The sequence below is a fragment of the Parasteatoda tepidariorum genome, chromosome 1 (assembly GCF_043381705.1).
Source record: "Parasteatoda tepidariorum isolate YZ-2023 chromosome 1, CAS_Ptep_4.0, whole genome shotgun sequence".
In the NCBI taxonomy this organism is placed as follows: Eukaryota; Metazoa; Arthropoda; class Arachnida; order Araneae; family Theridiidae; genus Parasteatoda; species Parasteatoda tepidariorum.
In genome coordinates this window covers 16,078,239-16,099,461 of record NC_092204.1, presented here as the reverse complement: position 1 = coordinate 16,099,461, position 21,223 = coordinate 16,078,239, and the positions used below count along the sequence as shown (strand labels likewise).

Genomic DNA, 21,223 nt, shown 5'->3' with positions numbered 1-21,223 from the left:
TTGAAGCTTAATCATGCACCCTTGAAATAATTTTTCAACTATTTTAATATTTCTTGTTTTTTAAAAGAGAGATTAACGAAGAAAACTAAGAAAAATAGTAATAAGTTTTATTTACTGAGTATAAGCTGTAAGCTCATAGAACCCATAAAATAGGTTATTTTTGTCACACTATTGTATTGATATATTTTGCTTACTTTGTTTAACCGAATTTTTAATTTTTTTAATTTTAAATATTTTGAAAAATACTTTATTTATTAATAATTTTCCTTCTCCTTAATAAATTTAAATAATTTTTGCCCACCCATGATTTTATTATATTGATTGATGTATTTTTGCTTCGGGTCTATTAATACAATATTAGAAAACACTCCCATACTTCGGATATAACCCTATGAAATGATGACGAGATTACATCTTTTTCAAAATTATCACCTCGACGGGACACTGAATTTCGAAGGATCTTTCGAAGCACAGGAATACACAAATTCGAGTTCGAATTTACGTTAGAAGAATTTTGTTGAAAGATATTAAATTGAATTTACAATGAATGGTAACGCCTACTTTCCAGACAGAACTCTAATAGGACTGGCTTATATGTGGACCTCGTTACGAGACCCGCTTTGCAGTTTTATATTTTTAATATGTTTTACTCTTTTGCATACAAAAACAAAATAATCAAGATCTGAAATCTCAATAGAAATCAAATTTTAAATAATTGATAGAAAAACCACATCTAAGTAATATTAATTGCTTTAATAAGAGATAATTTCGTTAGAATGAAATCTTAGTTACGCTTGTAAATTGGTTGAATTAAGTCACAAGTCTACAGTACGTCATCATTTCGTTATCCAGTGCAAGAACAAGTTCCAGTGCAACTATGAATTTAAACAAATTTTAATGCTCACGGCAATGATTATATTCATTATTTTATTTCCTTCGAGGGAAATTCTTATTTTTGGTATTCTAAACAAAGGGTAAGGGTTTTTGAATTCACTTGTTTGTGAAACATCTTTTTGTTCTAAGATGAACTTTACAAAGAGGTGCTTCATTTACTAATGCCAATTTAGTAAACTGACTAATGCACTTCGAGCATAAATATATATTTTCAAAAATTAACTAAGAAAAGGAAAAACAAATTTCTCATTAACAGAAGTTCAAATGTTCAATGCATTTAAATCATGGTAAAACGATGCAGTCTATTTGGTCTTTTCTTCTTGGGTGAGGGGGAGTCTATTATAATCCCTAAGTCTATTTACTTCTAGGGGTTAATTCCTTTTTCTGATTCCTTCCTGATCCTCAGCGGGGTGTCACGAGAATATTTTACTTTTCTCCAACCTTTATACATAGCGTAACAATTCTTATAAAATATATGATAATTCAAAAATTGAACATTAAGTATCCCTATAATTAAATAGAACAATAGAGGTGGACATGATCTGCAAGAACAGATACGTACTTGTGTTGATCTATCCTGTCGTCCACGATGACAAATGCACTCACAAAATGCAACGAAAACATTCCCTTGCCCATAATCCTGCTTGGATTGGTGTTTGTCTTCAAGCGTTTTATGCAGTATCCATCAGTCCATCCATCTGATACAGCATAAAAGGTGATTGGTAAAATATATTTACCCTAGAAAAACTCGCGATACGCGATTTCATGCGCGAATGGCTCTTTTTTAAGCGTGTGTTGTTGTCGCCTTTTATGTATTTAGCAAATTGTGGGCCTCAAAGCTTTCTTTCAAAAATTGGAGGCATGCATGATTCAATTGGAGGCATGCATGATTCAATTGGAGGCATGCATAATTCAATTGGAGGCAAAGAAGGTTGGGAACAGCTGTTTTATCTCACCACATCTTTGATGGATTTTTTACTCTCACGTAAGGAAAATTTTTGATTAGTTTATCATTATTTTATGCCAGTGAACATATATGGTTGATCTCAGCAATCTGATATTTGATCTTTATCATTTCTCGCGATTTCTTTTTTAACATCAAGAGCTTTTATGATTCACCTCTTACTTTTACTTTATTTATTCTTTTTAACAGTTGTTGTCATTAAAGCATAGGGGGTGCGATTGCTCTTGTTTTCCAATGGCGCCATCTCTGACCAAGAATTTGACTTCTGCCTTACCCATACGTCAAACCCGTTTATCTTTTCACAGTTAAAAGAGCAATCTTGAAATTTCAGTTGTAGCATTTTGCTGCTATTAGTAACTAAAATTTATCTAATTCATTGAAATTTGTTCAGTTTAAAGCCTAAGAAGAAAAAGATGCATATATTTAATTAATAATGAAATCTTGATGAATCAAAAAATTTTAATTAATGCACACTATTAGGCAATATATTGTATGGCCATGTTAAGTTCTTTAAAAAATAAAAAATCTGTAACATGTTTAACTGCAGCATTTTTATTTTTATTCGATTTAGTTGTTTGAACATAACGTTACCATTTACGCGGCATCAGTATTAAAATAAAGTGTTAGAAGTTATGACGCATCAGCGTTAGCGTTCGAAGTTACGACATGAAAGGAAATCGTTAAAAATTAAATCGAATCTCGAAATAACATCAAAATGTTTAGTTTCTTGCTTCTAAAAACATAGTTTACTCGAGCATTGTTTATTAAATTTATTTTCTTCCAAATTTACATTTCTTCTCGAACTTGCATGAAATTTCCAGCAAGCAAAGTTTGCAACTTATGCGATGTTACGTAGTCCATCAAATTAAAGCCGAGTCTACTACCCGAATATTTTTCTTGAGGTTCTGTCTTGCTTTGTTTGTATATCAGGAAGGTATATCTGTGATAATGAGTATGATCTAAAGGAAAAATAAAAGGAGATAATTAATGTATTAATTTTAATTCTTTCTCAAGTCAGATTTTCAGGGTGTTATATAACCACCACTTTCTTTCAAATATGAAATCAAGTAAGTAAACATAATAGGAGTTAATTTATATGTTCACTTCAATTAACTAGGACTACGAATTTATATGTTCATCAATTATGCCTTTCATTTTTCAAAAATCAAATACTGTTCATATCAAATCATGTTTTATCGTTATTTTTAATTTAAGTCTACAATCAATATTTCTAGTGTTAAGTGAAAACGTCAATTCGTCATATTAAATTTTTTCATTGTTTTATTATTTCACAAGCAAACGGCTTGATTTTTTTTATGGCTACCACAATGTATTCGAATGAACTTCAATGTATGTCATAATTAAATATGTGCTAGTTAAAATATAGAAATTTAATTAGTGAAATATGTATCAATTTATGTTAATATTTATTTATGTCAACTTATGTATATATATGTCAAATTATGTTTATATTTATATATGTCAACTTAGATTTGATGAATCAGATATTCAAATGTTATATTTACTGAAGCAAAGTGCTTGTTTTTCTATTAGCTACCACATCGACTGCTAAACATGGGTGAAAGCGAGACGGAAAAGAAGAAAAGCTGGTAGTAAACCCATTTCAGTTTTAACATGTTTTCGGAAGGAGTTAAACTGTTCTCTTTTTCAATTATTCAGCTATATCTACTTTTCTATAAAGAAAGAAACTGTTTTTTATGTATGCTAAAATTGTAAAAAAATTACGGTAGTTACAGAAATTTAATGTTTCTTGAAAAAAAATGCTACAATGAAATGCCTTTCGTACCAGTTTTTGCTCTTTTCCGTCTCGCTGCTATATATAGGCTTTCAGCTCTGCTGCTAAATTCAAAATGTTATTACTATAAATTTTCTGTAAATTTCTAGATGCATGGGATAGAGGCCGCTAAGTGCCCCAGGTGCCCAATTTTTTTAAATAAAGTAAGTAAAAGTAATTTATATGTTACACAAATTAATATTAAGCGAGGATGAATATGTGTGGCCCAGACTTCCGGTTAAAATTTTATGACCATGATCGCTGTGCTAATGTATTGCACAATATGTAATGTGATGTAATGTTTGCAGCCGAAATTTGCTATTCCGTTAAAGGTTAATAGCTAGTAGTGCATTTAATCGAATTAAATGTACGTTGCAAGTATCAATATTAACATGCCATGGGGTGTCACCGGTGACCGGCACTGAGTTTGTTAGTAGCACCACGGGGATCACCGGTGGCCAGAGAAGCCAAGATTATTAGAAACACATAATTCGAGTATATTTTTAATATTATTATCGTTACTAAAATGGTTTGAAGAAATTAATGCAATATAGAACAGACAAAAATAGTTTTATTTATATACACAGAGATGTCAACTTGCTCCGGACAGCGAATAAATATTTTCATGTGGTAGTTTATCGTAATACCAAACCTCTTAAAAAACTAGCAAAATCTGCCTGCAAATTTAGTTTGTAGATATTTACCGTGTGGCTAGACGAGCAAACCATGTAATATTAGCGTGGCATTTAACGTGTTAAAAAAGAACATACTTGAGAAATGAATAATATCAAAAACTAGATGATTTAAAGTCGATTGTTTTATTTATATGATATTTACAATTTATTAAATAGTGCACGGACACTACAGGCGACAAAAACTGTAAAAAGTGGTGTTTAATAAATAGCAAAAATCTATTGAACGAGTTTAAAATTTGCAACTTCTTCTAGCGTATTTTCTTTAGTTTAGTATTGAAAGAGTATTTAAAAATTGTTTTCACTTTAAAGGTGAATAATCTGTCATGTAAGTCATAGTGGTAGTGGCATATATTACACGGTGGTTGTTACGATTAAATAGTTAAATAAATAAAGATTAATTGATTTTCTATCACTTCATGCATTTTTTATCGATTTACATTATTAGATTATCATTTATTTTTTCTTTGCTTTGTCAAAAAAATAAATGAATAGATTTCTCTTGAACATTGTAGATTGTCCCCATAAAGCGTGAAAAGATGAATGGTCAGTTCCTGTGTAAAACAATATATACCGCTGGACAGTTCTTCTTTAAATTTTACTTATACACTAGGCGTAATCATTATGGGGCTAAGACTCGAACTTAGGGCGAGTCAGCACATATTACAGACGTAACTTTTTAAGACATCTCTTCACATTCAGATCACTGAGCAATAAAGTGATTTTGAAGGGTCTAAATTCGCACAACGTCAGTTTAATATACCAGAATTATACAGGACTCGTGAAAATTAAAAAGAATAGTTTAATTTTAATGTGTTTTCAAAAAAGACTAAATTAAAAAATGGCAAATGGATGACGTCACATTACTAATTAATTTGGATACATGAATATTTTTTTTTGAAGAACAATTTTCGTGAAATAAATTTGATAAACGGAGTGAAATGCTATGTCCATTTTTTAAATAGCTATGACCATTTTATAGCCCACACATTGCAAAATATGTCCATGTCATCGTGAATGATCGAAATCAAGAGAATGTTGACTTTCACCGGTGAATATCAACAATCACAAAGTCGCTTCAGTGAATGCCCGAAATATTTGTTATATCCGATTTACTGATATTAATTTATTCGTTGATAATATTATATTTGTTCGATATTTTAATATCTGCTGAGAGTAGATAGGAGGAACATCAGTGCTCGAAGTACCAGTTAAATGCCTACTGGGCAGTGGCACTTAACCTTAGAAAAACAGAGCATACTGGGCAAATGTATACCTTGCAGTGGTACTGAACCTTAAAAAACATTGATGTCGGGCATAGCGGGTAAAGTCACTTAACTGGATCTAGTACATATTTCAGACATTTACCAAAGCGACTATGTGATTGTCATTTATCAACATACACCGGTGGGAGTTAACAACCACCAATTTCGGTCATTCACAATAACATCTATTTTCTTAAACACACATTTCGAGCTGTGTACAGGATAAAATCTCGCTGACTATATGATTTGATCACTTACCTCCGCCTTTCTCAGGATGTGGTTGCATATAATCTGTGTTTACAAATCCATAATTGATCGTGTTGCCAGGAATATTGACAACTACCCAGTGGCGAACAAAGGCGAGAGAATGGTTGAAAGGAGTTGGAGCATCAGGATCTGTTTGAAAAGTTTCACTTTGAGAAAATGGTATAATGTCAGAAATTTTACTTTCAAAATTACTTATGCGTGGTATATCAAAAGCATCGCCCTTAACGTACATTTTAACAATTTTTATCAAAAATGAAGTGAAAGGAATAAATAAAGAAACCGTTATCGAACATTGAAGAATCATCAGTGAGGTCAATCACATTAAAAGCGTTTTAATCGAATTGATTTACGTATAAATCTGAAAGGTGTTTTCCCCTTCTTTCAGCTCCATGATAGTCTTAAACGGTAGAGCGCAAAAGTTGGCAGGTAAATATCTCTGATGATATATCAGGTCATTTATTCGTAACTTGGAATTATTTAAAGTGATGGTCAACATTAATTCTAAGTTTAATGTTAAATCTCAAATTAAAAAAAAAAAAAAATTCATAATTTATGAGCATTTTCCGATTAAAATCCGATGGAGCTCAGAAGTCTACACAATGGTCAAGTAGAGGATGGCCCCTATCTGAAAAATCTTAAATAGGAGCGAAATGACACCTTTCAGTGCACAAAAAGCACACCAGCTACTTGCTGCAATTGCAGAAAAAATCACACCTCTAATTTCTCTGGGTGCGAGGCCCTCCCCAGCAGAAAGAAAATCCAGAAAAAAGCCCAGACTCCTGCATCTTCAGCTCACCGTCTTGTGATTCTCATGAAAGAATTGCAAGAGCTCATGAAAAATCAAGAAGTGCTTAGCCTACTACAAACTCTTCTAAAGGGGTCCTCCCCTCCACTCAACTGATGCTCCACTCCCACAATCCCTGCCTGACTCCAACAATGACTACTACCTGAACTTTTTAGTTCAGTACTTAGACTAATTTAGGACCTTTTATCTTTACGTCATCATAGTTTCGATGAATCGGTTAGAAGCGCTTCGCGCTTAATGCCGAGTTAACATCTATTTCCAGCATAAGTAATTACTAGTTCCTTGAAACCAGCTCTCCCGGTTTTTCTGGGAGAATTTTATGATTATGAAGTGAGATTTTGCCATGATATTTCATTCTTCATTTTAAAAATTGACTGGTTTATTATGATTACCATTCATATTTGCCAACTTTTCCTCATTTATGCTTAATGTGATAGTACAATTTCTACTTTCATGCTTCACTTTTGTTTTAATAAATTTAATTTAAATTAATTATAACTTCCACTCTGTTCAAATAAATTAAACATACAAGTATCAGACCTGCCTCATTTATTTAAATGTACAAACAATCCGATATTATTCAATATATAAAAAGAAATCGAATGAATTCGATGGCCCACGCGATTCGAATGAGTGTTGACAATGCAATGAAAAAGATATTACTTTTTAGATCCACTGGAACAAGAAAGCGGTGGAGGGAGCGGTTGAGATGGGCTGACTCGGAGGAGTCTGATTTTCTTGCAATTAATGAAAAGAATTGGAGATCAAAGATAAATCGGAAGTCGTTGTGGAGAAATCTTCAGAGGAAGGCATTGACCCAAATAAGGATGTCTGGCCAACTATGATGATGATGAACATAAAAATTAATCATTTTATTAAAAGTTAAGCTCTACGATAAAGAAAATATTCTTGGATCATATATAATGTCATCTTCATATACCTTTTGAATGTTGCATAAAGAGTGGTTTATAGTAATTGTAACTTGTTTATATAAATGATTTCTGAAAAAATGATATTTTATTCAATCAGTCCTGCGTGGATGTCTCATCGTACAAATTATAAAACTACATCGATACTTCGAAAGACTTAGTGACGGAATAACTTACCAATCATTAAAAGAGTGTAAAGCTCATTTTCATTCGCTGAGAAATCAACTTTGGGTGGATTAGATGTAAGATGTTGCTGTACTTTTGTTCCACATTCAACACTTATATCTTCATATTTGATCTATTTACAGTGAAAAATCCCAATTAATTACAATCTAAAACCTCAATTATTTTTTTTATCTCAAACTTTTCAATAGATAATGCGAGTATATATTGATTTGACAGTGGTTAAAGTTTTTATATACGCTGAAATCATTACATTATTTCCGAATTTGACCTTAATAAAGCATTTTTTATTTGAATTTTTTATATTAGAATATTTATATTTATTCCCTTTTTTCTTTAAAAAAATTGGAATGCTAAATTTAAGAAGAATTCTTTTTGAATGAATAATTATTTTGTAGTTTTCATTAATGCAAATATTGAATTTATTATAATATATCATTGACCTTGTTTTTTTTTTATTATTGCATCTAAACTGAATATTTAAAAGGCAAATTTTATGTATTCGTGTTACGCTTCTCGAACAAACACATTACGCCGTAATACTGTGTACCAGACTCAAGCAAACAGAAGCTTATGGGGTGAATGCTCCGCGTGTTCGGAATTCGTACTATGTGAAGAATAAAATAAAATTGATTTAATGGAAACATTCACATCAATCATCCCCATCAAAGAGTAATTTTATAATTGTAAAAAAAAAATAGCGTCCTCTTTATATATATATATATATATACGTGCGTGTATGAAATATGTAATAAAAGATACTGCACCAGAAAGAATTTTTCGTAAAAGAAAATAGCTTAAATATATTCACTTAGCCGTCAGAATAGAAATAGATGTCGATAAAAAAAATTTAAAAAAAAACTAAAACTTAAGTTTTTGGAACTATTTGTCCTCTACGAGAGAGTTAATATGTCAGTCAGACTGATAGCCTCATATCTCAACTCTCAATTTATTCTTCATACATTTATTTTTCAAACATTTTAAAAAGCCTCTTCCACATAGTACAGCCTCTTCAACATGGACCATGGGCTCGAGCCACGGGTGACGTAGTAATGGGCTCGTTCACGGCTCAGTACCATGTGGTCAGTGGCCCATGGATTGGGAACCACTGTTGTAAACGAAAATATTAATTTTACTTTAATAAGAAGCTATACAGAATTAAACAGAAAAGAAAAAAAAAACATTTTTAAAATGATACCTTTAATATTTCTTGTGGAGCTGTAGGAATGAATTTCGATACCAAACCAGATCTTATAAACTCCACGCTGCAAGACTCAGAAAAGACTGTGTATGGAAGTAGAACAAAAATAAGATAAATTTCAAGAACTACCATCTTTAAAAAAACAATCTTTCCTAAGAGTACGAAAAAAAAAGATAAAGAAAAGTTTACAATCAACTCTGATAATTAACTCTTAATCTGAACTCTAGATTTAATGCTTTTTTTTCTCCTTAGAAAGAACAATTTAACAGTACATTTTTATGCTTTAACACCCCATAAAATCTACAAAACAACTTACTTTTTTTGATGTCTCACCTGTTCTTGCTTTGAGTTTTTCGTAACCGAGTAGAAGAATCATGATGAAATCAGCAAAATGACATTCGTATTATTTCTGATACAGCTGTAAAAACGAGTTTTGTAGTGGTCGTGCATGACTTAAGACTTTAAAAGCTTGAAGTAAGAGTAATAATATTTAATAACATTTATCATGATTAACCCATTTATCACCAAAACCAATTGATCGCCAAATTAAATTAATTGTGAAACACTGAATATACAAGTTGTTTCAACATGAAGGTTAAAAATTTCAATGAGATATAAAAAACATCTATTTGTGGTACTTCTCACAGGGTATCTGCTACATTTTAGATATTCAAATCCATGACTAATTCCAAGTATTTTTCACGATTGAAAGAAGTTACCATTTTCTCCGACGAAAACACAACAATAAATTTAAAAAAGCATTATAGTAACATTAATTAAAATCATAGGTATAACCAAAACTGTTAAACCCTGCATCCTCATATATTTACAAATTTTAAAAACAGAGTAAAGAAAAATACAAAAGCAAATCATTTCTTTTTTTCTGAAGAATTATTTCTAGATACTTTTCTTGTTCATCGGAAAGGAAAGTAATACTTTTGATTTTTCTGCACTCATTTCGGAATAAAAAAAATTCGCCAATGACTGGCTTGCTTCAACTAGAATTTTAAATTGATAAAATAAAAAATAATAAAAATTATGAAACAGAAGTTTAAAGGATAATCCGCTCCAGAAATGTTTTTTCTTTCATTTTTTTAAACCGAATTTTTAAAGAACATACTAAAAATATTTTATATTTCAATAAACTAGGACTGTGAGTGGAGATTTTGTTAGAAATTCAGATATTCGGAACACCATGAAATCGGGGGGGGGGGGTTTTCATTTTAAAAATGNCAACCTAAATCCATGACTTTTCATGATTTTTTTGAAAAAATAGTTAAAATCATGACAAATTTTGTTCAATACCAAAATTCATGACTTTCCAGGTGCGCCGTGTTTTCTGTTAGTCAGCATGTGAAAAATTGCCAAAAAAATATATTTTTTAAATTTGATTTAATTTTCATACCTTTAAAAACTAAATAAAATACGAAATATTAAAAAAAGACTTTTTGGCAATCTTTCACTTGCGCTCAGCTAACCAAAAAGTATTAATAATTTTATGTTTAAAGTGCAAGAGAAATTGCTGTGATTTAAATAAAAGATTTTGTAAAGCACGTTTGAAAAGAAATTTTGCACCGTGTAACCAATACGGAAACTAACATTCCAATTAAAATGTTTCTTACAATTTCAATTTTCACTAAATAATTTTTTAAGATAGCATTTATCAAATTTTTAATATTTTCTTGAAATAATATTTAATTAATAATATATCTGACTCGAGAAAAAGCGATAAAGAAAATCATACATTTTCCTTAAAATAAATACGTATGACAAGGAAAATGAAAGTAGAAATGTAGGATTTGCTACTTCTGTTTAAAGAAATAGATAATTTATTCTCGTCAAGTTTAAAAGTTAATAACGAAGTTTATCAAAAACTTTTTAACAGAAAAACTAAAATGTATAATGTGCACAATGGTTTTTGCATCACTTTAACCCATATTCTAATTGTAGACATGTTATTGCTGAAACTGAAGATTATTTTTAAAATATTGTTTTATATTTTCTTAGCAGCGCCACCATCTACTGAATTTTTTTTTAAATTGTGGGAAAATAAATTCTTTAGTTTCCTAAGCAAAACGTAAAAAAAGGGTGCGCTACTGAAAGGGTACGTACGTTCTAGTTCAGGGCTGGCGAACCAATGGAACCTTAAAAAGATATTTATTCCAGATTTCCTTGGATCAGGGGTGATTGTGAGCCCAAGTCAAAATTCTGGAAAATTTCTTGAGTAAAAAAAAAAACAAGTTTAAATCGAAAAAAATTTAAACAAGGTTTTTTTCCTTTTTCTCAATATTTATAAGTTTACTTAAAATATATTTAAAATTTTACACATCTATGTCGACCTGGATAAGTAATTGAAATTTAGGAATGTCTTTCTTTCTTGAGTTTATGATTAAAATAACTATTTACTGATAAAAAATTAATATTAATCTTGAATATAAGTTTATAAAGTATCTGGCTCTCTCTTTTCCGGAAACTTCCGGATCACGGTTAGCAAAAAATTCGGATTTTTTCCGGAGTACAATCAGCCCCGTTGGATAATAAACCTGTATCAATGTTTTTCGCCTTCCTCTAATTCTTCTAATTTCAATAAAGTTCTCTTTAAACATTATTTACGATTCTTATCTATATACAGTAAGAATTCATTATAACGACAATTTATTAATACCACACGAAAATGTCATTATAGCAGCTTGTCATTAAAGGTAAATAAATACATTCATTGTTAAAATAGCAATAACAATTCTAAAAAATTAAATAAACATATTTACTTGTTTTGAAAATGTCATTATAGCAGCTTGTCATTAAAGGCAAATAAATACATTCATTGTTAAAGAATAGCAATAACAATTTTAAAAAATTAAATAAATATATTTACTTGTTTTAATTCGAACAACTATTTTGATTTAAAATACATATCTGGAGTAGATGGCTTTTAACTGCAAATTGTGGACTGAATTAAAAAGTTCTTTACTTCATGTGGAAATTTCTACAACAGGAATGAATTAGCAGCAAGTATACAAATCGCTACAAGTTTTCTCAAGAATAAAACGAAAAGGAGTGAAATACCTTTTGACGTCATTTTAAATTTTATTTTATGACCTTCGTTGAACAGTCGACCCAATTTTTCCGGTTTACGACTACTAATGTTCAACTCCGTAGCCTTGTAATTTTGAACCCAATTCAGAATACAAGGGAACTCCTGGATCAAGTATTGGAAGAAATTAGCCTTCATGGAGGACTTTTTGATGGAACTAATCTGCATTTGGTTACATAGAGAGGAAGAACACGAGAACCTCCCACTGCTGACGGCAAGGGGACTCTAACCCATGATCCATCTACCACTGAAGGATATTTCACGTCGGCACTGTGGTCGGTGCCAACCGGATGCAGAATTCGTGTCGACCAGTCACAGCTGGGATTCGAATCTGGTTCACCTCATTGGAAGGCGAACGCTCTATCTCCTGAGTGACGTCATTGATAAATGTCATAATGTTGATTTTAATAGTAAGTTGTCATGAAGAAAAATAAGAGGGCATGATAGTCATGTGTGGTTAACAAAAGGTGCATTCTTTTAAGATGCATGATAAGTTTTCTAAACAATTGCCACTTGTTAGGACGAAGATAAAAAGCATGTAAAGTGAGAACATGCAATTCACCTAAGAATAATTTTTACAAAATGAATTTCATTTCAAATTATGAAAACTCAATCTTTTTTTAGGAAAAAAAAAATACTTTCTAATAAATAAATCAGGATATCTATAAAGACATGAATATATTTTTGTTTCACTGTTAGGAGTAATGACTTTTGTAAATCAGGCGTAACATTCCTTTAATTTATAATGGAATTTGCAATTTTATTAGAAACTAAAATATATATTTATAAATATACATATGAAAAAATAATTTGTAAAATCATAGTAATAGAAAGTGCCAAAAAAAGACAATACCTTGACAAGATAACCACAAATACTCTCAATAAAAAATCTGTGATATTTTTAACCTAGTTTTATCCAAATTTGTTGATTTCTGTAACCAATGGCATAAATTGAATTAATTTTTCGGTTATGTCTAATTCTTAAACATAAAATATCTAATTAGTTAGGAGTAATGACTTTTATAAATTAGATATAACATTCCTTTAACTTATAATGGAATTTGTAACTTTATAAGAAACAAAAGTATATATTTATAAATATACATATGAAAAAATAATTCGTAAAAATCATAGTATTAGAAAGTGCCAAAAAAAAAAGACAATACCCTGACAAGATAACCGCAAATACAGAAAATAAAAAATCTGATGTTTTCAACCTGGATTTATCTAATTTTGTTGATTTTTGTAACCCATGGCATAAATTTTACTATCAATTTTTCGGTTATGCCTTCTTTCGATTATGGTGTTTGTGCTGAATTGTTACCCACCTGAACTTTAGACCCAAACTAATTGATTTCTCCTGACATCTTGGATATTTTAATTAAATTCCTTGACATTTCCCTGATTTCGTTATTTGTGCTGAACTGTTGTCTACATGAGATGAAAGAACCCGATTGAGAGAAAAAGATGATTCTGCATAAAAAAAAAGTAAATTTTCAAGTGAAAAACATTATCAGTGAGATATTCACATTTTTAAAAAGTTCTTCTAACCCTTCATATTTTAAACTTTGCATATCATAATACCATTGCAATTAAAAAAAATAATAAATAAAATAGTTTTTTTTAAGAAGCATAAGAAAATTCATAGCCAAAGATCTGGCAAATTTAACTAAAGAAACTTTGCATATCATAATGCCATTCCATTTAAAAAAGAAAGTTCTTTTCTTATTTTTATTTTTTTAAAAAAAGCATGAGAAAATTCATAGCCAAAGATCTAATTAATGAAACTTTTTTCAATGAATGGATTTACAATGAAATTTTGAGCCATACTATTTTCTGCATTCAAACTTCTTTCCATACAATAAAACAAAAATACATTAAAGTGTATGCAAAACTAAAAGTCAGATCTCTTAAAAATAGATAAAACCAATTCAAACCTAATTAAGTCCTCGAATCTAAAGAAAAGTTTGCAAGCAAGTTAAACAACTATAAAGTTTTGTTTACAAATTGGAAAAAAGTATGAGAAAATTAGAAATATAAAATAAAAAAAATTTATAGTATTTAAAATATATGAATTTATTGATGAAACTTTAAAACTATTGAAGTTAAAATTTATAGTAGTTGGGATTTTTTGGGCACAGAATTCTCATACTTAAGAACAAGAAAAAAAGTAAGAAATATACAAAATTTTCAAGCATAAAGAAAAAATGTAGAACACTTGCGATATCAGTAGCTATAGGACAATGCTTTTTTTTTTTTAAATATAAAAATTTCTAATTATTAAAAATTCACAAACTAATTTTTTATATCATTTTTATTATTATTTCAATATCTATAAAAAACTGGCTTAACAATATATGGATTCTTTTTAAAACAATGTTAACATTAAAATTTTTCTCAGGAATTCAATTTAAAACAATGATTCAAACCAACTAATTTTAATGTACATGAAAATTAATAAGAGAATAAAATTTATGAAATATACATACAAAAATTTTGAAAATACTAACAGTAAATTCTAAGCTATTTTTTACTTAACATAAAATTTTCAATGTTTATTTGGCTTCATTCAGTACAAAATATATCAAGCAAATAAATTAACTTTGAAAAGCAATTTATAAATTTTTTTTATTTAATCAACAATGCAAACACTAGCGATACCAGTAGCTATGTGAAAGTTTTTTTTTAAATGTCTAAATTTTTAATAACGAAAAATTCACAAACTTATTTTTTATATCATTTCATTATTATTTCAGTATCAATAAAAACCTGGCTTAGCAATATATGGACTATTTTTAAAACAATGTCAACATTAAAACTTTAAAAAAATTTTCAGGAATTCAATTAAAAAAAAAAATTATTCAAACCAACTAATTTTAATGTACATGAAAATTAATATGAGAATAAAATTTATGAAATTCATACAAAAATTTCAAAAATACTAACAGTAAATTCTAAACAATTTTTTTACTCAGCATAAAATATTCCATTTCAATTTGGCTTCATTCAATACAAAATATATCAAGCAAATAAATTAACTTTGAAAAGCAATTTATAATTTTTTTTTATTTAATCAACACTGTAAATTTAATATAACAAAAAAAAGAAGAAAAAAATACACAATTTAAACAATTTTATCTAATGAATATATATCACAACTAAACTAATAATATAAAAGACATTTCCAATAAGAGTTCATCAATATGAATAACACAAAATATAACTGCCACCATCTTATTACTGAATATAAAAAGTCTATTGAAAACTCTGAAAATATTGGGAAAGGTACGTCAAATTGCATCGTTAAAATATAGCAGCCATTATAAGTTAATTAAGTGTATGACTAGACAATATAATAAATAAGAAATTTTTACAATTCAATTCCTTCAAAGAATTTAAATATAAAAAATTTATGCATTTTTTTCAATACAAATCACAGTCAATGGAATGGTAAAATTTAAATTGTGTAAAAAATTTTGTAAACAGTGCAATATAAGTATTAATTAAAAATTCTATATTCTATAAAGACATGGTCTCGATCAGTCTCTCTTCTTAACAGTTGGCATTTTCTTTGTAGGTGCGGGTAGTTTCTGTAATACAAAAAAGTACAAAACTTTAAAGATAAAATTTTATAAAAACAATCCCTTCATAGTGAATATTAAAACAAACAAACAAAAAAATTCTATAATAATGTAATGAATAGTTTTTTTTCTTTTTTCGAGTCAACCATTTGTGAACAGTTGGTGAAAATGGCAAATTCAGCTCCCCACCCTAAATGCTTAATTTTATTAACAAGCACAAAATAGAATTAAAAAAAGCTAAATACTAAATTGCAAATTTAATGAAGAAATAGTTCTAATTCGATGAGGAAAAACTATATCACTGAACTATTTAAATATTAGGAGAAACTATATCGCTACACTATATAGTTAATCACTATAATTATTGTTGATGTTATCAATTAACTAATTAATTTTTATAACTAATAATTTATTTTAGTTACAGTTACCTACTGCTGTTATATTAATTAAAATTAGGGCAGTATTATAAGATACCAAACTGATAAAAAACTGTACCAGTGTACCTCAACAAGATTCCGGTAATAAAAGGTAATATTAATCCAGACTATGACTATATCAAACGCTTTGGAGAACTTTAATTGAAATAATAATTTTATAGACTAAACAGTGTTGTTTAATGGAGGTGTTAAACTTCCAATATTAAATTTTAAAAAATTAAAAAGTTAAGATTTTTAACTGTAAATGATTAAGATAGACTTTTTTAAAACTTCAAATTATCACCCTAAAGTTCTTTCATTACTCGCATAAAAGTGAAATTCTATCTCACCGGGAACAGCAAACAGCAGTTTTAACCCAGCCTTTAGATGTTCAGAATTGTTAATAATCTTTCATCAAATCAACTTCAAACATTGTAAGACAGCTAACATTGAACCAAAGATTATTAAATCTGATGGATACTTACACAAATTACAGAGACAAGAACTTAAAAAAGAACATTTTGACAGATCAGGAGTTCCTTTTCATGCTAAATCCAAATTAACAGAATTAATTTCGAATTTGCAGCTATTTTCGGCATATCACAACAAATAATAGGTAAATGTATTCTTAAAGTCCCTCTGATAGAAATAACTCAAACTATTCCTGTACCGATTGTGCCATGTGAACATGTTTGTAAACAAATATCAGACCTCAAATATACAGGGACAATAGAAAACTCTAAATGTCTGTATTCATTTTCGCTTATTTTATTACAAAAAAAAAAATAATACGCAAATAACGCTTAATAGTTGATTATCGTAAATTAAATTACTGTTTCATCTACTAATAAACAACCACTTGAGATGCCAATTACATATTTCCTAGCTTTTAAAATTTCTTTAACTTTTTTTAATCATTCTTAACCGAATTTTACTTAAATCAATAATTCAGTTTTTATTACAATTTATAAAAAGTGAATATAAAATATTTTATTCCTTTTCTTATAGATCAATGTAACGGCTAGCTTTTATATTCCAATACTAATGTAAGACTCATTAATTCACTGTCTCGGCTAAATTGAAAACAAAATTCTATTTATAACTTTTTAACTCTTTATTTCTTACCACAAAAATGTTTCAGTTACATGGTTATATCAAATTTCTCACAGTCTTTTTGGCGATTCGCTTTCGCCAAATTATTTTCAAATTTATATTGATTAGGGGGGGGGGGTTGGCTTTTTTGTTTGGCTATGCTATCTTTCGATAAATCACCAAAAATGGATCTCCTCTCATGCTCCTAACTGCCCTTTGGGAACAATTCAATGACTTTCTGATTAATTAATTTCACTTTTGTTTAGGTAGGCCATGGGCGATTTATCTCCCAGGGCCTGTCCTCATTGATATTATTATGCAAAATTTAATATTTAACTTAAGTCTTATTATGGATAAAATATAATTTGTATCTCCAGTTCTACAAACACTAAAAAGTGTTATTATAATTATATTATCTTCAACTGCCATTTTCATTATCTTGTTTTCATCACAATCTTCAATTATTCAATCATACCATACAACTCCAACCACACCTATTTTCCCTGGACTGACATAACATACCAAACGCGAAAAGAGTGAGTACTTATAGCTTGCAGTTAAAGCACATATGAGCTTATAGGACATACTGATGGTTTTTATGTGATGCTCAAAATATGCCTATAGCAGTCTAAGTGTCAATTTGATTTCAAAACGGAGAGTTTCTAAAGGCGCTAAATGCAGTTGCAACAGTCTCCTAATTTAAAATTACTCAAAACATTTTTAGGCCTTTTGGTAACTTAGCAACTAGAATATTTTGCCCCTTTTATAAAAATATTAAAGGTAATGATTAAGCTTTTATTAGCTGATCATAGCTAGCCTATTAGTTATAAGTATTCAAACTATAACTTCTACTTTCACATGATACCTGGAACAAATATTTTGGAATTGTTACTACTTTATAAGTTAAACCACTATTATTGATATATATTACAAAATGATTTAATTTTTATAAGTATGAAAAGCTCAAGGTGAAAACAGACTATAGAACAAATCACTATAGACAAGTAATTAAATTAATTGCTATTAAATTCAAGTATCTTAATATAAAGTTGAAAAGACCTATTAATGAAGATTTAAATTTGATTCTTTAGCTTTTAACTCTTTTTAATTTTTAAAACTCATACTCATTTTTGAGAATAATATGTAAAATGGCAGTATTGTAGTGAATGCTGAACCAAGAGATTCTTTTTTTTTTAAGTTTCCGCAAAGAGTTTTATTAGCTAATATTTCTTTTTAATTTCAAAACAGAAGATGCCAGTGCATTTCAAAACAGAAGATGCCAGTGCATAAACGAACTCAAAATGAGTAATTATAAAGTTTCAGCAATCATGCCCTTGGTCACACAATTGTAAATCCTAAAATTCCAAAACCTCTTAGCCTGATGACCTTGTTAAAGGATTGGTAATTTTAATAACTTAATCAGGGCAAGCAGCCAAATCTTTCAACAAAAAATAAGCACCTTTTCAGTACTTTTTAAGCACTCAAAAAATATTTTTAAGTACCACATACATTAACAAATTACAAAATTATTTTTAGACTTTACATGAATTATTAGACTTTACATGATCATGATAAAATAACTAATTTTTGACAAGGAACTTTTTTCTTGATTATATTAGCCATTAAAAAATGATGATATTTTTCGACTATTTCAGAGAGTGGAAAATGAAGCTTGAAATTGAAAAGATCTTGCAAAATGCAGCAGAATTGCACATGAGAATGTAATAATCTCACCGAACCCAGCTCGCATGGGGACTCGTAAGTATTTCATCGAACCTGTAAAATGATTGTTGCCTTCATAAGCTATGGATCTCGATGGTACACTAAAATAGATTGTGGTTGAATGAATTGTGAAAACAGTGAGTAGGAAAATCACACTTTTGCATAAATCACACTTTTGCATAATACGTGGCGAAAATCGACATGGTTAAAGAAAAAAAACTTATTTTGGAAAAGGGAAAATTAAACACTTTTAAAAACACCCAATGAAAGAAATCACCTTTAAGGGCTTTTAAAAAACGAAAATAAACACCTTTAAGCACTTTTTAAAAACACCATGCACCATATTAATGGCATTAGCTTAATTCTACAATAAAAATTAATTTCAAATAGTCTCTTAGTGAATAGATATAAAGTAAAATCTACTAAATTTCCTCAAAACGTAAATAAAGAGCTTGGTGCAGCATAATAATAAGCCATATTTTTGAATGGAATTTAGAAATCAGGAGAGGAATTAGAACTATCTCGAACCAGGAAAACAATTTCGTAGAAAAACATTCCGATCATCAAGAAGACAATAGAATGTTTCTATGTATAGTGCTCTTACCCAGGGGAACCCTAAAAACTTTTGAGTTACCTGCCTGGAAACAATACTGAGCTTCAGTTAGATTTTTTTTAAATGTCAGCATTGAAAAAAAAATGCATCTTGCCACATTATTTACTCACATTCTACACACTGACAAATCATAGCAGAAAATAATCAGAAAAAAATAACAAGATTAAAAATTGTAGTACTTATATTTTTAAAATGTTAATATTTACTTTTGCATATTCTTTCATTTTCTGTCTATTTTTCATCATTTGGTCTTTCCTTTCTTCTAGTCCCTTACGACTTTTAACTTCTTCAAGATTATTATAAAGACTAAAAAAAATAATAAAATAAAAAATAAATGTATATTTACACTTAGTATATAGGATGAAATGGAATAAAAAAAAAAAAAAACAATGCAATGCAAGCTAAAACTAACCGTTTGGTTCGAGCTTTATATTCTTTACCAGGTGTTTTCTTACAGGGAAGTTTAACTGTAAAAAGAATTCAACACATATTTTAAAGCAAGTAAATAAATAATTAAATATATAATGAAAAACCCAAAAATTAATCTTCATTCAAATAGATAAATTCATTTATGTAATTATCATACACCCCAATATGTAAGTCAAAACTCTCTATTTTTCATTCAAATTTTCAGTATGTCAAGTGTATAGGTTGACAACTGAAAATAAATATAAAAATTTCTAAAATTAATAAGCATGAAAAAAATTATGAAATCTCAAATTTTATTAAGTTAAAAATATTTTACATTATTCTCCCTGAATATGATAAATTTCCCCTCAAATAGAGATGTTATTGCTACAATAACGTTAATGTAAAATGCTCAAATAATTTTAACGTAAAATGTTCAAATAATGTTGTAAAATCTTTTAAAAAGTGTTATATTTTGAATATTTTGGATGGGGTGAGGTGAAGACGATTTTTGTAAGGCCCAGGCAGAAGAATCCATTGCAGAGTATAACCTGTATGATGACACAGCTAATATTTTTGAATCTGACACAGATGAAATTCATGAATTATGATATTTGTAGTCATTTCGGTACATTTTAAGTTTTCACTGTTGCGTTATATTTTTTGAAATTTGAGTAAATTATCTTACCTTTTCTCATTATTATTTTGAATGCAATTTAAAGTATTGTTTCCCCCCCCCCCCCAAAAAAAAACTTCATATGTAAGAGAGAAAAAGCAAAATTAATAACATATTAGAAATAGTTTTGAAAGGGGTAAATTGATACAAAATTATCTGAATCTATCTCATTGTTAATGATGCATCTATATTTCACGTTCAACAAAGTCTGTCTTTATTACTGGTGTTCAGGCAATTCCGGACTTTTGTCATATTTTGGGGGTTAAAAGAGGTGATTTATTCAATGGGATATATTATTGTATATATATATATATATATATATATAAACTGCTGTTTGTAGAAAATGCAACACCATGAAGGAATCATCAGAATCAAATGAAATTCGCAGCAAATGTCAATTATAGGATATTATGCAAATTAATAAAGTTTCAGAGCCATCGCGCGTGCGTGGCGCGCGCAGCGCCCTCTGAATTGATGCTGAAAGCGTATAAATAAAGTGCTGTAGCGGGACGTTGAAAATAGTCTATGATTATTTGTTAGTGGCAAACGTTTAGTGAGACCTGAGTATGCCTCCACGACGGAAGAATAAGAAATTCAAGCAACTTACGGAGTTTGAACGAGGGAGG

General features: G+C 29.1%; 2 protein-coding genes across 6 annotated transcripts in view; both read right to left on the bottom strand.

Annotated features, from left to right (window-relative positions):
• Positions 1 to 2,613: 2,613 nt before the first annotated feature.
• Positions 2,614 to 9,309, bottom strand: LOC107451472 (protein D2). The gene is made up of 4 exons (XM_016067579.4): positions 8,993 to 9,309; positions 7,789 to 7,909; positions 5,869 to 6,006; positions 2,614 to 2,817 (listed from the first exon to the last, which is right to left on the bottom strand). The coding sequence occupies exons 1-4, from the start codon at positions 9,125 to 9,127 to the stop codon at positions 2,645 to 2,647; spliced, it is 567 nt and encodes a 188-aa protein (XP_015923065.1). The 5' UTR covers positions 9,128 to 9,309; the 3' UTR covers positions 2,614 to 2,644.
• Positions 9,310 to 14,385: 5,076 nt separating this feature from the next.
• The window catches only part of LOC107451476 (uncharacterized), a 44,894-nt gene continuing 38,056 nt past the window's right edge, over positions 14,386 to 21,223 (bottom strand). For all 5 annotated transcript variants that reach the window (XM_016067587.3, XM_071177206.1, XM_016067588.3 and 2 more), the window contains 3 exons: positions 19,926 to 19,980; positions 19,720 to 19,819; positions 14,386 to 15,679 (listed from right to left, as the gene is read on the bottom strand). In XM_016067587.3, coding sequence (XP_015923073.1) covers positions 15,629 to 15,679; positions 19,720 to 19,819; positions 19,926 to 19,980 — 206 coding nt within the window. In that variant the 3' untranslated portion in view covers positions 14,386 to 15,628. The remainder of the gene's footprint in view (positions 15,680 to 19,719; positions 19,820 to 19,925; positions 19,981 to 21,223) is intronic.

What these genes read in the sequence shown, in the direction of transcription:
- LOC107451472 (XM_016067579.4), bottom strand. Translation starts at nt 9,127, where the DNA reads ATGGTAGTTCTTGAAATTTATCTTATTTTTGTTCTACTTCCATACACA. An exon ending in CTCCACAAGAAATATTAAAG is followed by an intron (nt 7,910 to 8,992) that starts GTATCATTTTAA and finishes CACTGTAAATAG; the next exon opens with ATCAAATATGAAGATATAAG. An exon ending in TTACACTCTTTTAATGATTG is followed by an intron (nt 6,007 to 7,788) that starts GTAAGTTATTCC and finishes CTTTTCAAACAG; the next exon opens with ATCCTGATGCTCCAACTCCT.